Raw genomic sequence first — 16452 nt, forward strand, 5'->3', positions numbered from 1 at the left:
CAGGCTTGCACTTACTGGCAGTCAATGCAGATGTTGGGGGGTGTCTAATATTTAACAGTATTTTGCTGTCTTCAGTGAATATTTATTTTTGCATCTTTCATGTAGGTTGAACCAAGTACTAAGCTATTTCCTGCTGTATTTGCTCAAGCTACAAGCCCCAATGTTTTCCAGTTTGAATTGGGAAGAATAAAGGTAAATAATGCTTACATTTTGTGCAAATTTAGGAATAATAATACATCATATCAGGTAATCATTGATTTTTTTCATTTGTTGTACAACGTGTTCTTATTGGGCACATTTTTATGAGTCCAAGTGTTTGCACTGTTGCCATTTTTACACTGAACTCAATTCATGTATCTAAAATATAGTACGTAGGATGAGAAGGATTATAACTGATATGAATGGGCAAGGGATATTACAAAGTCCCGAGAAAGTTTCTGCATCTCATCCTTCCTAATAAAATGAAACCAGATGTTTCTGAATTAAATATATTAAATATATCATAAATTGCTTTCAGTCACTGCGGCAGTAAGGCAAATCTCGTATTTTATAAACTGAGCCATGGATGACTGGATGCTATGCAGATCAAGTTAGGCTTTAAATGAGTTTTAAGATACATTTAAACAGTGCACATACGAAAACTGAGCCAAAATTGACTTTCTTGCTTTGGATATGTGGATGTCTAAGAAATCAGGAGATAAGAGAAGGGTGAAGTTCAGATCTCTGGTCCATGGAAGCTAACTATTAGATCCCAATACACATTCCATTCAAGTTTCTATTTCATGTTTAGTTATTTTAGAAAAAAATGTGAAGAATGTGCTTATGCCACTAATTGGCCAGCAGTTACCAGCTGGTTTTGCAAACTACTGAAAATGTTACTCTTCTGTTACACTGTTTTATACTGTACTGTCCATTGACTATCTGTTTTGAGAAATATCACATATTCATTATTTCTAAAGATGATGAAGCTGATTGTCTGTTATGTTGGAATTCTCCAGAATGTGATGCCATTATCTGCTGGTTTGTTCAAAAGTGAACACAAAAACCCAGTCTCTCAATGCCCTCCGCGTCTCCATGTCCAGTTTCTGACTCACGTGCTTTGGAGCAGAGTGCCAAACCACTTCCTGAAGGTTGACGTCTCTCGGATCAGTGAACGTCAAGGCTGGATGATACAATGCTTGAATCCTTTGCAGTTCATGGCCCTTCATATTCCAGAAGAAAATAGGTTGATGTTTTTTATATGTGAAAGTACACTGGGGCTAGGTTGGGATTATAAAGCTAGACATGTCGTAAATTTTTCTGTAAGAGAATCCCAGGTCCCTGTCTCTCTTTTTCTCTCTATTTGTATGTATAACACATGTAAGTAGAAGCAATATATTTTGACTTAGCCAGCATTACAATTTAATTTAATTTAATTTTTAAATGTTTTAAAATCTGCATCTTTTTGTTGTGTATCCAACCTATAGTAGCTTCTCTCTGAACTCTTTAACATTGGGGTATTTGGGTTTTAAACTAAAATGAAAAAGAAACTGAGACCATAAGTTATTAAAGATAATCTGCAAGATAGACAAAGATCTGTTTTTCTTAGCTTTTTAAAATGTGTGGCCAGTGAAACTATTCTATTACTTCAGTTTTCCTAAATTTAATTGAAACAATTGGAAAAATGTCGATTTCAGATTTTCTTGTTTCCCAAATGTCTAAATATAGCAGTAATGACTGAGACCAAAAACAAAATCACTAAAAAATTAAGCAAGAATTCTAAAAGAAAAAAAAAAAGTCCTGCAAACTAGCTAGTCCACTGTCATTGTGCAATCCCAGATCTAAGAACAATAAATGACATAAATGTGTCATCCTATACTGGATTAAAAAGATGATTTTCAGTTATTCAAAATCTTGTTTGTAGTATGAGTAAGTGTTCTGTTTTAAGTACATCAGTTGGATCTTTCCCCACTGAGGGTAACTGAAGTTGTACTTTAGAAATGACTTGGATAAATACCTAGCTAAACTTCATTCTTGGTCCATGATTCTTGGGTTAACAGGGTTTATCACATGAAAGTTGAGAAGTGAAAAATTCCATCCACAGAAATTATATTGTCCTTAGGTAGAATTTTGAATTCCTTCACTTTGGTAAGTTGTTACTGTGATATAGAATTTACTGTTTGTTTGTTTTTTTCCCCTCTGCAGGACAATTGATATTTTAGAGCTAACAGAACAAGAAGAATTGCTGAAATTTCACTATCATACCCTCCGATTGTATTCAGCTGTTTGTGCTTTAGGAAACAACCGGGTGGCCCATGCTATGTGTAGCCATGTGGATGAGTCTCAGCTCCTGTATGCTATTGAGAATAAGTATATGCCAGGATTATTACGTGCAGGATATTATGACTTACTTATTGACATCCATCTCAATACCTATGCCACTGCCAGGTTAATGATGAATAATGAATTTATTGTTCCAATGACAGATGAGACCAAGAGTATTACCTTGTTTCCTGATGAAAACAAAAAACATGGCCTTCCTGGTATAGGACTTAGCACTTCCTTAAGGCCAAGAATGCAGTTCTCCTCCCCAAGTTTTGTAAGCATTAGCAGTGAATGCTTTCAGTTCAGTCCTGAATTCCCTCTGGAAATCTTAAAGGCCAAAACAATAGAGATGCTGACTGAAGCTGTTCAGGAGGGCAGCCTCCATGTTAGAGATCCAGTTGGAGGCTCTACAGAATTTCTTTTTGTCCCTCTCATCAAGCTGTTTTACACCCTCCTGATTATGGGAATCTTCCATAATGGGGATCTGAAACACATCTTGCAGTTGATTGAGCCCCGGGTTTTCAAAGAAGCGATGAGTCAGGAGGATGAAAGTGATTTCTCAGAGAAGGAGCTGAGTTCAGATGAGCTCAAGGCAGAAGAAGGAGAGGAAGAAACCAAAGGGGAGCAAGTGCCGAAGGAAGGACTCCTTCAGATGAAGCTTCCTGAACCTGTTAAATTACAGGTAACAATACTGCTGTGTTAGTGGTTGTTACCATTTTCCACATATCCTTCTTTCTTCACCTGGTGATTTCTCTTTAAAGGAGTACAGCAGTCTGATGTTGTTTGAATAGAGAAATAACCTACTTACAGGAAACCACAAGATTAATATCTTGCTGATAATATAAACTTGTATACTGTGAATCAAATAACTCTTGTTTCATTAAGTAAATCACTTTCTGAATTAAGTTATCACTTTCTGAATTAAGTTAACAAGGAATTCTGCATTTCTGTGGATCCAGACACAAAGAAATTCCGTAGAAGCAAGGAGCAAATCCATTGTCTTACAAATAAATGAAACTCCTATTCCTTTAGGTCTGAGGCACATAAATCTCTTGCGTATGTCAGATACTAATTAGTCCTGATCTAGAATATATTACAGATTACTTCAGATGCAGTAAATTACTGCATTGAAGATTTCAGTCATTTCATCTGACAGTAACTGCTGCTGTAAGGGATCCATCCTTGTTTACCTAACACACAGCAGAGTTTTTTTTAGCTTGCCTACTCTTTTTGCTCTTCTGATACTGTTTTCTCAGATGTGTCATCTACTCCAGTACCTGTGTGATTGCCAGGTACGACACCGGATAGAAGCCATTGTAGCATTTTCTGATGATTTTGTGGCCAGGCTTCAAGAGAATCAGCGCTTCCGATACAACGAAGTAATGCAGGCCTTGAATATGTCTGCTGCCCTGACAGCTAGAAAAACAAAAGAATTTCGTTCCCCACCTCAGGAACAGGTACAGCTTACAGTGAACCATTTATTGTTTTCCTGTGCTATGTGTGTGGCAGAGTGTTTTTGATTTCATAGTTTTGCCTATAGAAATCAGTGTTGCCTGCTTTTCCTTTGTGTTCTTTATTTTAAGATTAACATGCTGCTGAACTTTAAAGATGATAAAAATGATTGTCCTTGCCCTGAAGAAATTCGGGATCAACTCTTGGATTTCCATGAAGACCTAATGGCACACTGTGGTACGTCCTGTTTCTGAATATATTTATTTTTTAAATTATATTAGCTTTAAAAGTAATTTTTCTAAATAATTTTAGATAACTCACCAACTAAGTAGCCTGGAGATTACTTTTTATCAATAATAAATACTGTCCCAATAAAGATACACAGTTAGCAGTCATAAAACAAGGAAATGCTCTTATCCTCGTATGTGGTCAAAGTAGAAGAGAATCCATTATGTTTTCCTTGATGAGAGAACAAGATTTTTTTTGCCCATGCAAATACTTGGGAATTTCTTTGGGCTCAATACATTGGATGACTCTGTAGTGCACCTGTTTGTTTATCAAAGGATTCCTGAATTTCATGAGGTTTCTATCAGCCCATTCCTCTATCCTCTGGTACTCCTTGCCCGTGAGTGTATTTGCCACTCCCCTTCCAATCTGGTGTCATCCACAAACTTGATGAAGGTGCATTATGACACTTCAAAGGAATTGTTTTTATTTTAAATCAAAAAAAAGAAGGGAAAATTCAAAGTGAACTGTCAGTTGGCAGAAAACTAAAATGAAATAAAGAACTTAGAAATAATATTTGAAAGAGGTGGAGGCTTCATCTTTCTTTGATTTTCACATTCTTTATTTTTTTTTACCATCATTCTCTTCTTTCAGATTACTTGGTTTACTTTTGTCAATATTATTCTTTTATCTCCTTTATGAAGAATTAGTAATTTGAATAATCTACAACTAGGAAATTAATTGTCTGGGTCAGAAGAGTCATTACAGTGGAACAAAATTATTTCTGTAGGTGTTCAAAACATGGCCATTGCAAAATAAGTAGAACAATTACACATCCTGGGTCCTATGTTTGGCTGCTTAGCCAGTCACCATTTGGGGTGTTGTTGAAATGGTTAAAAGACAATTATATTGACAGTTTGCAAATCAGACAAGGACAACAAGAGCTCAGGGAGCTGCATAACTGCAGGAAAACAGACATTTCATTTGGGTAATTCCACAGCATCTCTGATTCTAACCAATGAGACATTTCAGTCTCTTTACTATTAGTTTGGTTGAAGAAGCTGCCATCTAAAACATTTTGCAATATGACTGAGTGTAAAATAGAAAATTATTGATGATTGTTGTTTAGTTTAACACTGGTTACTCTCTTAGGAAAAAATGTAACAGAATAACTTGTAGTCGAAATGGGACTGTACTTAATGCAAAAAAATCAGACAATTAAACCAACGCAATAGAATTTTTACATGACGAGATGCAAGAAATTGAGGGGAACAATTAATGTGATGCAGAAACATCATGCAAAAGTGAAGACTACTGAAAAAGACCCCCAAACCTTAACCTCATAATAAAAGTTGGAAGGAAAAAAAGAACAGAAAAAATAAATGAATGATCTTTTTACTTTGGTTTTATTTTAGTGTGAGTGTTGGGTATAGGTCAAGGTTTTTGTTTCAGTTGCAATATATTAGTTAAAGAATAAAGTTGTAACATGAGAGAAAGGGCTGACAGGAACCTCATGAAGTTCAAGAAAGGCAAATGCAAAGTCCTGCACCTCGGGAGGAACAACCTCCTGTATCAGTACAAGACTGATTTGCGGAAAAGAACCTGGGAATCCAAGGTGAACATGAGCCAGAAATGTGGTCTTGTAACAAAGGTGGCCAACCATATCCTAGGCTTCATTAGGAAAAGCATCAGCAGCAGATGGAGGGAGGTGATCCTTCCCTTCTACTCAGCACCGGTGAAGTCACGTCTGGAGTGACAAACTGAAACACCATAAATTCCATTTGAACATGAGAAAACACTTTCTCACTGTGAGCATGATTGAATCATGTAACTGCAAGATTGCCAGCCATACTGTGCCATATGCTTCACCAACAGTGAACCAATCTTGGCCCCTTTATGTTTGTTAGTAGAAATGCAGGCTAAGAAACCAGTCTTCTCTCCGTTTTGGTGATGGGGAAATTAAAACTGACTGAAAGCCTGTATGGATTACATTAATGAAGATTTAAATCAGGGCTTTGGGCATAGAAGTATCTATATTATGTATTTTGGGTATAACAATACACGATTTCTACACTGAGTTAATAAGAATTTATACAATAAGCTAATAAGAGAATGAATATTTGATTACATGATCCTTATTTGCTTGTTTCACATCTGTCTCATCTGCACCTGTCCCAAACTGCTTATTGAGCATATCACACATCAAGCTTTTTGGCAGTTCTAACAGAGCAGAACAGCGTTTTTCAGTTTGATTATGTTTGTACAAGCAAGCATGGCTGTAACTAGTTTAAAAGGGGTTCTTTTTTTGCTATTTAATGTATAACTTTGATTTCAGGAATCGAACTAGATGAAGATGGAACCTTGGATGGAAATAGTGATTTAACCATTAGGGGTCGCCTTCTATACCTTATGGAAAAAGTCACATATCTGAAGAAAAAGCAAGCTGAGAAGCCAGTTGATGATGATACTAAGACATCCTGTAAGCAAAATTAAATCACAATTTAGTCTATCCTAATTCCAGATGGGAAAAGAAGCAGACAAAGAAGCTCTTCATATATTATGTACCAAAGCAAGACAGATTTTTACTGAAACATCTATATACCTTAAAGTTTATGGCTCTGACTTTAAGCAAGCTCAACTGGAATGCTTAGGGTAGACAATTTTGTTTCTTAATAGCATGTAGTGGAAAATTTCTTATACTGGCCTTTCCAGAATGTATCTTACTCTTTGTGCAATTAGTGCAGACTTAATTATAGCAGGGTCCTAATTTTAGAAACTCCCTCATAAAACTAGCTGCAGAAGCTCCAATTGAGTACTTGTATGAAGGATGCCAAATGAAAGAAGACTGCACAACTAGACCTTAATTTGTACTGCTGTACTTAGGGGAAACCTCCCCACTTAACATAAAATCCATAATTTACCATTTGTGATTGTTACTTTGTCATTTTTCTGACATCTGCCTTTTCACATGTTGATAAGAGTCCTTGTCAGTGGCATCCAAGTTCTGCACTTGGGATCAACTGATTGTGAATATTTTTTTTAACTTGTCAATTCTGACTTTTTGCCTTTATTGTGGTGGCACTTTAAAATAATTTTTGATGCTGCCATCCTACTAGCAGGAAGAAATTTTTGGACACACAGTTTAGATATTCTGCCTATGGTAGAAACCTGGCTTCCTTCATTGGTGATGTAGAACTTCTAGGTAGACTAGCCTTTTAACTTTGTTGCTGAATGTAGGTGCCTAAGGTTGATGAGAACATTTCCCCAGGGTATCTGTAATGAAATTGCTACTTAGTTGCCAGTTGTTATTGTTGGTTTAGTCTTCTTTAAGACAACATACTGTCTCTTGAAAATATGCCCTCTATCTCTTGAAAATATGCCCTCTATCTTTATAATTATAAACTGTTGTTTATAATAGCTAAATAGGCAGGGATAATTAGAGGCCTTGTCTATGCAGAATGTGGTGCTATACCCTAGGGTTTCCTAATTTTTTTTTTTTTTTTTACGTAGTAAGGTTAGAGCTCTCCAAAACCTAATTTTCTCTCTTTCACTTAATTAGACAATATTGTATTGAACTAATTCCATACAACCCTTCAGGGCAAATAATCCCCACAAGTCTGTGTTATGGTGGCTAGGCTGCTTGGGTTCTGCATTGCAGAACAAAGTAAAGCCAAACGCACAAGCTGAGATATGCTATCGCATTTATGAAAATAGAGGTCAACTGAGAGCCTGCTCATGTGATTCTTTGCAAAGAACAAAAGAAATTTAACATCGTGTCCCTTTCTATTATTATTTATTTCAGTCCTGGTATTTTCTGAAATACCAGCCAAAATACATTTTGTCTTTTAGGTTTTTTTTTTTAAATTATGTTATTCTAAAACATGCTATGCTGTGCGACAATGGAAACACCTATAGTGCAGTGTTTGGACAATTACTGTGAAATACAGTACTATTACTCTTTTTAAATATTTTTCCCCACATTGTCTACTTCATCTTAGCATCAATTCTTTTCCTTCTTTGTTGAACATTATTTTTTCCATAAACTGTTGCCACCTCTTGGGCTTTATCTTTCTATGGGCACTCTTACTTTTTTGTACTCTAAATTTTGACTGAAGTTGTATCTGGTTTATACCAAAATCTCTCAATGCACAGATTTCTAATCTGAGAATATTTTTGATGTGTGCTCTGCATCAGCCACCTTCTTCAACCCCTCTATATTTGTCAGGCAGTTAATTGAACTTCAGCAGGGATTATTAAACTTCCCTTCTCAAACTTTCTCTGTTATCCATTGACATGGAAATAACTTGATTAGTTATGTGAGTACTAATGGAAAAATTCTGCATTTTTTTGTTGTGTTTTTAATTCTTCTGATGTGAACTGTCAGTTTGAAACAAAGGAAAAGTAAAACAGGCTTTGACTATCAGGATGTCTGCAGAGGATTCCAGTTTGGTGTGATAAAATCTTACAAAACTGAATGGAAGTTCTCTTGAGATGGGAAAAAGAGCAGTATTCACTTTGTCCTGATTGTTAGTTCATGAGTATTTTTTCCAAACAGTGGTCTCAAATCTCATCTGATATTAAACATTTTGTCTGTTTCAACATTTTATAATTTTCTGAAAACTTTGCAGCTGATAATTATTGCTAATGAGAATAACAGATATGGGCTTCTTGCTTTATTGGATATTCGACTCAGACTATACAAATGATGTTTTTCACTTGATTTGGTTTAACAATAGGGATTGTGGAGTGTCTCCATTTCTGTTTCTTTTGAAAGGGCTTTAGTTTTAGCAATGGATTAAATTATTCTGTTTGGTACATTATAATGTTAAATTTTGACTGCATATACAGCTTAAGATGGAATCACTGTAAATAAATACAGCATTCACATCTGCTACTTTTATTTTTTCCACTCCCACTTCATAGAACATAAGAAAAATTCTCAGACCTGAATTCTTGGAAAATTCTTGAAAACAGTATATAGAAATAAATCTGGCCACTTTGTGATCATCTTGTATGTCTTTATGTTACCAGATTTAGATTTTATGTATTTTAATTTTGAATATAGGCTTTCATTTTTGAGATTTTTTTTTCCCCTCTGTGATTATGTTTTTATTTGATAGTCTGCTAAAGAAATACCAAGAATAAGTGCTTCTTAAGAATTTAATTCATTCCAGTGCATGTTGCATAGTGGGTTCTGAGGGACTACTGGTAGAGATATGAGCAATTAATGGTAATTTTGTGATTTATGTATTTTCTTCACAGCTACTCTTCAGCAGTTGATTTCAGACACAATGGTACGCTGGGCCCAGGAGTCAGTAATAGAAGACCCGGAGTTAGTGAGGGCCATGTTTGTGTTGCTACATCGCCAATATGATGGTATTGGTGGCTTGGTTCGAGCCCTACCAAAGACCTACACCATAAACAGTGTGTCAGTGGAAGACACAATCAATCTTCTAGCATCCCTCGGCCAAATCCGTTCCTTGCTCAGTGTCAGAATGGGGAAGGAGGAAGAAAAACTTATGATTCGTGGATTAGGGTAAATGACTGGAGCGTAGCATATCTTAATTTACAGATATTTATTGTTATTTGCTATATAGTTATCACCTAAGTTATGCGTAAAATTTGAATGTGAATATTCTACATATGGGTAAATGCAGAAGTTTCATATCAATTAGCTAGTATCTTCAGTTGTAAGATATTTTGTAGCATTATTATATGCATAATTTTCGGAGAGTAGCAAATGACATCTCTAAGACTTCTCATAAGATTTGAAAACACATGTAATGTTTTATGATACTGCAGAAATATATCTTGTTATTATATTTTAAGTACTATGATTGCAAAGAGTACTATCAAAAATGCTGTCTATTTTATATGAGTGCAGTGATTGGTGGCTGTGGACACATAAAACCCCCTCCAGCTGTCAGCAAATGGAGTTTTGTATACATGCATCTGTACATATGCCATAATTTTATTGCCTTGAATGTGGTTAGAACTATTTGAATTATCATGTAGTTTACCCAGGCTTCTTTTTCTTAGTTATATGATTAATAAGAATAAAATATAGCCTAATAAAGGATGCAACTGGAGAAAACTGTATAAAGAAAACATGATCAGCTCTATTAGGAAAGAGTTTAGTTTCTTATGGCTTTTTTCAAAGGAATTTTATTATCCAAGATGACCAGAGAAATTAAACATCAGCTATGATGTGTTAGAAATCCCCAGTCAACAACAGTCATGACAACAACAGCAATGACAACAAAAGATAGATAGTATTAATAAAGAATGCCAGGAATGAAAGGAGAAGAAAAACTTTTGTTGTGCAAAATATTTTTCTTTCTGAGCTTGCTAAAAATCTCAAATATGTAAGTGATTTGTATAAATAGTTTTGCACTGTCATGGTGAACAATACCTACTTCATTGCTTTCCAGCAGATCCCACAATGTTCCCTGATTGCTATAATGTTCAGTGTACTCACGTTAAGGCAAGGCCCACTAATGTCTTTGCAAAGGGGAAAGTCAGTCGCATGTGACCATATACAAAATACTAGGATTTCCCTAACCACTTTTGTATGTCAAATTTGAGTTGTTATTTTTCACTTAACTCAACTTAATCTGAAAATGAGTAAATCATTACTAGATTCTGGCACTCCTGTGTCTGACAAAAACATGAGAGTGATTTTCATTTCATGTTCTGCTTGCTTTTTGTGTGTATTTTTTTCTCGTCATTTTTACTCTATTTTGGAAGCTAAAGTCTTGTCAGACAGATTGATTTAATTTTAATAAAGTCTTTGGTGATATGTGAAAGTCTGATGCAAGGTGAAAAGACGTAGTTTCTGTTTAGCTAGTGTTCTCCTCTGCCTGCTGCTGTTGTCCTCTTAATAGCTTCTGTCATAGTTGTGACCATCTTGTCATCATGCCCCAGGTGTGCCATTTGTACCTTCTGTAGTCTAACCTAGGCTTCAGCACCTATTCAGAAATGCCAAGTTTTTTGCTGAGAGTGGAAAGCATTTCTTTTTTCCAGTGGATAAATGAAAGCATCACCCATTCCTGCTTAAAAACCCTATTTTCCAAGAAATGCTGTTCGAATTTTTCTGAGATGCAGTATTTCATAATGCAGTCAGCAGTTACAGAAAGCACTGACAGTGGATATATTTTCCAAAATAGTATAATATTGCTGGCCAGCCTGAGGTGCCCTTTTTACTTTCTTTCCTTTTTATTTCTGTAAAATAAAGCTGCTGTAGACGAATAAGAATTTAGGATCACTTGGAAGAATGACACCATTGAGCTCATCTAGTCCAAATCTGAATTGTCTTTAAAGATTTGATTTATATCCCTTTCTGTTAACAAGTCTTCTTCCACAGCATGCAGTGTTAATGCAGAAAGGAGATGTGGTAGGAATAGGTTTTGGAGGAAGGCCCATCCTGTATCACCTCTAATATGAAGTCTTGTTAGAGGCTTTGAGGAAAAAGGCCAGTTAGTCTTTCTGATTTATTCAGGGCAAAAGACTAATAGTGCCACCTACATCAGATGTACATACATTCTGTTGTATGACTGATAGTTGTGGATTTATAGCTTTTAGAATGATGGATCTATCTCCTTGCCTCTCTTCTTTTATAAAACTGAAATTTTCCTTGCCTAATCCCAGAAGTTTGAGCTCAGGAAAAAAGACTTTCGTGAGACCTACAATGAAATCTGAACAGCTGCTGACAGTATTTCCTATAGTGACTTTCTAGTCCTTTTCTCCCGTGACCTGATTGCTTTCACATTTATTTCTGGGTTGCATGTGATTTCAAGACTTACTGCAGTTCTTAGAAATGTAATTACTTTTGAAATACACATTTTTATTGGACATCATCACCTCTGCATAAAATATTGAGACTATAATCTTCAGGATTGATTTCAAGTATTTAAATTGTTCTGCTGAAGTATGTAGAAGAGGGAAGAATGTTCTTTGGAACAGTAACTCGTGAAATAACGTTAACATTTATGTAGCTAATGTTTCTGGTGCATTAATGCTTGGAGGGGAGCTGGATATACATTCTCGTCCATGTACAGTCATTTTTTCTTGATCTTGCTGGCAGATATCAAATCTCTCAACACTGAAAATATTCTGAAATGAAGTTTTTCTTTTTTTCCAGAAAATACAGATTAGTTGAATTTAAAGTTTAAATAATATATCAGTTTTGGTCGTGCTTTCATCAGGAAATATTTTGAGATCTGGAATGGAATATCTGATAATGGAATATCTAATGAAAATAGAAGAGTATCACACTCCAGTCAAGTGGTGATTAGGGCAAGGGCAATAACTATAATACGTGACAAGAAAGGTTAGGTCCTTTCTCTATGTACATAAAATATAGAGTATCTGTAGCCAGAGATTGATAGACACTCAACCTGAAAAGCACCCAAGGAAATAATTTACTTGAGATCGTGAAGAATTACACAGTAAATCAACTCTGCAAATAACATATAACAAGTACACTATTTGTCATAACATTTTAATTCAATTTCTTCTTTTGTTCTCCTGTAGAGACATCATGAATAATAAAGTATTTTACCAACATCCAAATCTCATGAGAGCTCTAGGTATGCACGAGACTGTCATGGAAGTGATGGTAAATGTGCTTGGTGGAGGAGAGTCCAAGGTAAAGCAATTCTGTGTTAGAAGGCAGAAAATTTAGAATATATCTATTCAATGATTTACCCTGTAGGGCACTGAACAGCCACTGGAAGTACTGAGACCATAAACTCTTTTTAATTTCCATTAGCACAATAGTTTATTAAGTTTCTAGAAGAATCCATTTTTCCATTCTAGAGGAAGGTAGAATTAATATTACTATCTTAGATGCTTAAAAGAAAAACTGCAAATAGCACTTCATGTGCTTGCAGAGTCTTACATGGATTTATAGGATCTTTTTAGAAACTAAATAAAAATGGATGCAGTATCACTCTGTTAATCTGAATATTACCGTTCCTTCATGTTTGAATCGAGAATTTATGGGTTAACCCAGCTTTTTGTTTTCAAGCTTACAAGTTGTTCTGTGGGGCTTAAGGAGTTATTTACTTGCTGAGAAAGTCCTGTTGACTTCAACGTTGTCCACCTAGACAGATAACTTCACAGGAGTACAATGAATACAGTACAGAAATACTAGTACATTAACTGGCTGTTGCATGGTCTTTTGCAGGTTTTATGCCTGTTTTGGAGCTTTAGCTTTAGTGTGTTTTTATTTGCTTTTTAGGAAATCACTTTTCCAAAGATGGTGGCAAACTGCTGTCGTTTTCTATGTTATTTTTGCCGCATTAGCAGGCAGAATCAAAAGGCTATGTTTGATCATCTTAGCTATTTATTGGAAAACAGTAGTGTTGGCCTTGGTAAGTGATAACATATATCATAACTGATTTTTGTGTGGCTTTGGAGATTCTAAACAAAAACAAAGTTTTAAAACTTTTTGCTAATTTCTATACTGAAAAAAGTGAAAAAGTTTTCCTGTATCCATCCATTTGTACCATATTTATCTTGCGTTTTCTCTATTGCCTAGTGCAAAAGCATCTTACTTTACTGTATTGCTGGCTGTAAAGAAACCTCTAACAACAGCATTGAGTAAGCTGAGTTAATTAAGGATATGCTTTTTAGCAGAAAAGCCAGGTAATGCTTGGACATTAGGGAAAGGTCAGTATTTAGTTGCATCATTTATGGAACAGAATAAGAACCTGATTGTGATAGAGGAGTTCATAGATAAATGTTGGCAGCCAATCCTGATAGCTTATTTCTCACTGTCTGTGCTTGCTCCACTACTCTGTCTTTTGTGGACTGTCCAATATCCAGGTACACTTGTGGCAGAAATACAGAGCTCATTTGCTTGGTTATGCATGTAACAGATGCCCTGAAATTAACCCTGAAATTTTCTTAAAGTGTTAGTTTTTCTTTGCTGGGCTGGAGTGTTATAGAAGAGGTATATGTAACCTGTATTTAATTTAAAGCTTTTGATTCAGAATATATGTTTATATCTAATTATCATTGTTCTTTTTTAAGAAAAAGAAAAAATTATCAGAAGGTCCTTGTTAATATGAAAGTACAGGACAAAAGCGTAAACCAGAAGTGTTTGTAGAGAAACGTACCCAGATCAAATGCATTTGGAGTGTTAGTATAAAAAACCTTAGCTTTTTCTAACATTGTATTGACTGCCATTTTTTAAAGGCATAGATAAAATATAATGTCTTATTTTAAACCTGAAACATATTTTCTATGTCAGTACATTTGATAAAATGTCAAATGTTTTGATTTTAAAATCCCCTCTACCTTTTCCTCAAAACAGAATTGTCTTAGTTTGGAAAACTGTAAAAAATGAAACGTTAAAACAAAGTGTGCAGTAAAAATAGGAAGACTTAAGAAAGATTTTTTTCTTTGTTTCTAGCCTGGACAGAATTAGTATATTTTGATTTGATCTTAGTGTCAAATTTCATATGAATGTGCTATGATTTATTATAAACTAAGTGATATAAATGACACACTTACTGTGAATTAAATAACTACCTAATGACAAAATGTTGTATTTTATTAATTGTTTTATTATTGTATTTACTATGAAATTGCTGTTTTCTATAGATTTACTACTGAAACTAAATGTTATTTTGACAGCCTCTCCTTCTATGCGAGGATCAACTCCTTTAGATGTTGCAGCAGCGTCTGTGATGGATAACAATGAACTTGCACTAGCTTTAAGGGAACCTGATCTTGAGAAGGTTGGTAGCTACTTTATCAAACGTTTTTTCCCTCCTGAAGAGGAGAAGGATTCCAGTTGCCAAGGCCTGAAAAAGGTAGAATGGAGTAATGGAGACCCAAGGTGATGAAAGTTATGTGGAAATTTTAGATACCTATCACAGGAAAGACTATCAGGATCTGATTGTTTGCTTTTCCTACTGATGGTCTAGATAACTGAATTGAGTTTATGGGTTTTACATTAGCAGAACAAACCAACAAGAACTGGCTCAAGGGCAGCACCTACTTTGGGAATAGTGCAGTCCCCAACAGAACTGTGTAACTATTGATAAAATCTTTCTTTATTGTTCTGTCTTAATAGTGACATGCAGTGGTGGCATAATGCAATGGGGCTTACTAGAAACCTTATACCAGCTTGTTACGATATGTAACAAATGTTCATAGAGATATCTATCTATGTTTTCTTCTCAAACTTAAATGTGCTTCAGAATTCTTGTGCATTTTTGCTCACGTGCAGTCCTCAGTGGCAATTTTGCTGGCTATCCCCAAACTTGTGGAGATGGGCATGTGGCAATTTGGGCTGAGCATAAAAAGAGAAGTATAGGAAAAAATTATAAGGTCCTTTTAAAAGGTAATGGCCATTTTTTTCTGTTTTCCAATGTATAACAGCTAGTCTCATTTACTTAGTATTACTGTGTTTTGTATGAGTTTGGGAGGAATACAAAGGCATCACCTGCACAGGTAGGAATGGAGTCAAGAAAGCCAAACTCAGTTGGAGCTGAAAGTAGCAAGGGAGGTGAAGGGCAATAAGAAAGTTTTCTATAAGTACCTCAATAGCAAAAGAAATAAGAAGAACATGGTCCCATTGTATAGTGGACCAAGGGAACTAGTGACTTATGACAGGGAAAAGGCTGAAGTACTCAGTGCTGTTTTTATCTCACTGATAAAGCTTGTCCTCAGGCCTCCCAGGTCCATGAGCCTACTAGCAGAGTCTGTGGAAGTGAAGAAGTACTACCACAGAGGAAGACTGTGTTAGGAGCACGTAACCCCTTTTGATATACACAAGTCTATGGGACCAGACAGGATGCATCCGAGTGGGTTATGGAGCTGGCCAGTGTCATCGCAAGGCTGCTGTCTATCATCTTTAAAAGGTTGTGGCAATTGGAGGAGGCAAGAAGGACAAGGAGGAAGATCCAGGGAACTACAGGCTGGTCAGCCTCACCTCAGTTCCTGTGAAGATTATGGAGCAAATCATCCTAGAAGCCACTTATAACGCGAGGGACAAGAAAGTCATTGGGAGCTGCCAACATGAGTTTACTGAAGGCAAATCATGCCCAACCAAATGTATTGCTTTCTATGACTGGTGCTGTGGACAAGGGGAAGGCTCCCCAGTACAAGAAAGGTACTGACATACTGGAGCGAGTCCAGTGAAGGGTCACCACGATGGACAAGGGTTGGGAGAAAATGACATGAGAAGAGGTTGAGAGAACTGGGCCTGTTCAGCCTTAAGAAGAGAAGGCTCAGGGAAGACCTTATTGCTGCCTACAACTGTCTGATTGGAGAATACAGAGAAGATGGAACCAGGTTCTTCATTGGAGGTGTATGGCTGTAGGACAAGAGGCAACAGACATAAGTTGGAACATAGGAAACTGTCATTAGATATTAGGAAAAAAAAAGAAAAAAGAAAAAAGAAGAACTTTATAATGAGGATGATTGAGCACTGGAGCAGGTTGCCCAGAGAGCTTGAGT

General features: G+C 35.9%; 1 protein-coding gene across 1 annotated transcript in view; it reads left to right on the forward strand.

The window, feature by feature from the left end:
* The window catches only part of RYR2 (ryanodine receptor 2), a 470020-nt gene that overhangs the window by 303289 nt on the left and 150279 nt on the right, over positions 1–16452 (forward strand). The window contains exons 36-45 of the mRNA XM_064509351.1: positions 106–192; positions 999–1225; positions 2185–2986; positions 3561–3761; positions 3888–3993; positions 6317–6460; positions 9244–9517; positions 12514–12628; positions 13223–13355; positions 14623–14726. Of these exons, the coding sequence (XP_064365421.1) occupies positions 106–192; positions 999–1225; positions 2185–2986; positions 3561–3761; positions 3888–3993; positions 6317–6460; positions 9244–9517; positions 12514–12628; positions 13223–13355; positions 14623–14726 (2193 nt within the window). The remainder of the gene's footprint in view (positions 1–105; positions 193–998; positions 1226–2184; positions 2987–3560; positions 3762–3887; positions 3994–6316; positions 6461–9243; positions 9518–12513; positions 12629–13222; positions 13356–14622; positions 14727–16452) is intronic.

This window comes from Dromaius novaehollandiae, chromosome 3 (genome assembly GCF_036370855.1).
Source record: "Dromaius novaehollandiae isolate bDroNov1 chromosome 3, bDroNov1.hap1, whole genome shotgun sequence".
NCBI lineage: Eukaryota > Metazoa > Chordata > Aves > Casuariiformes > Dromaiidae > Dromaius > Dromaius novaehollandiae.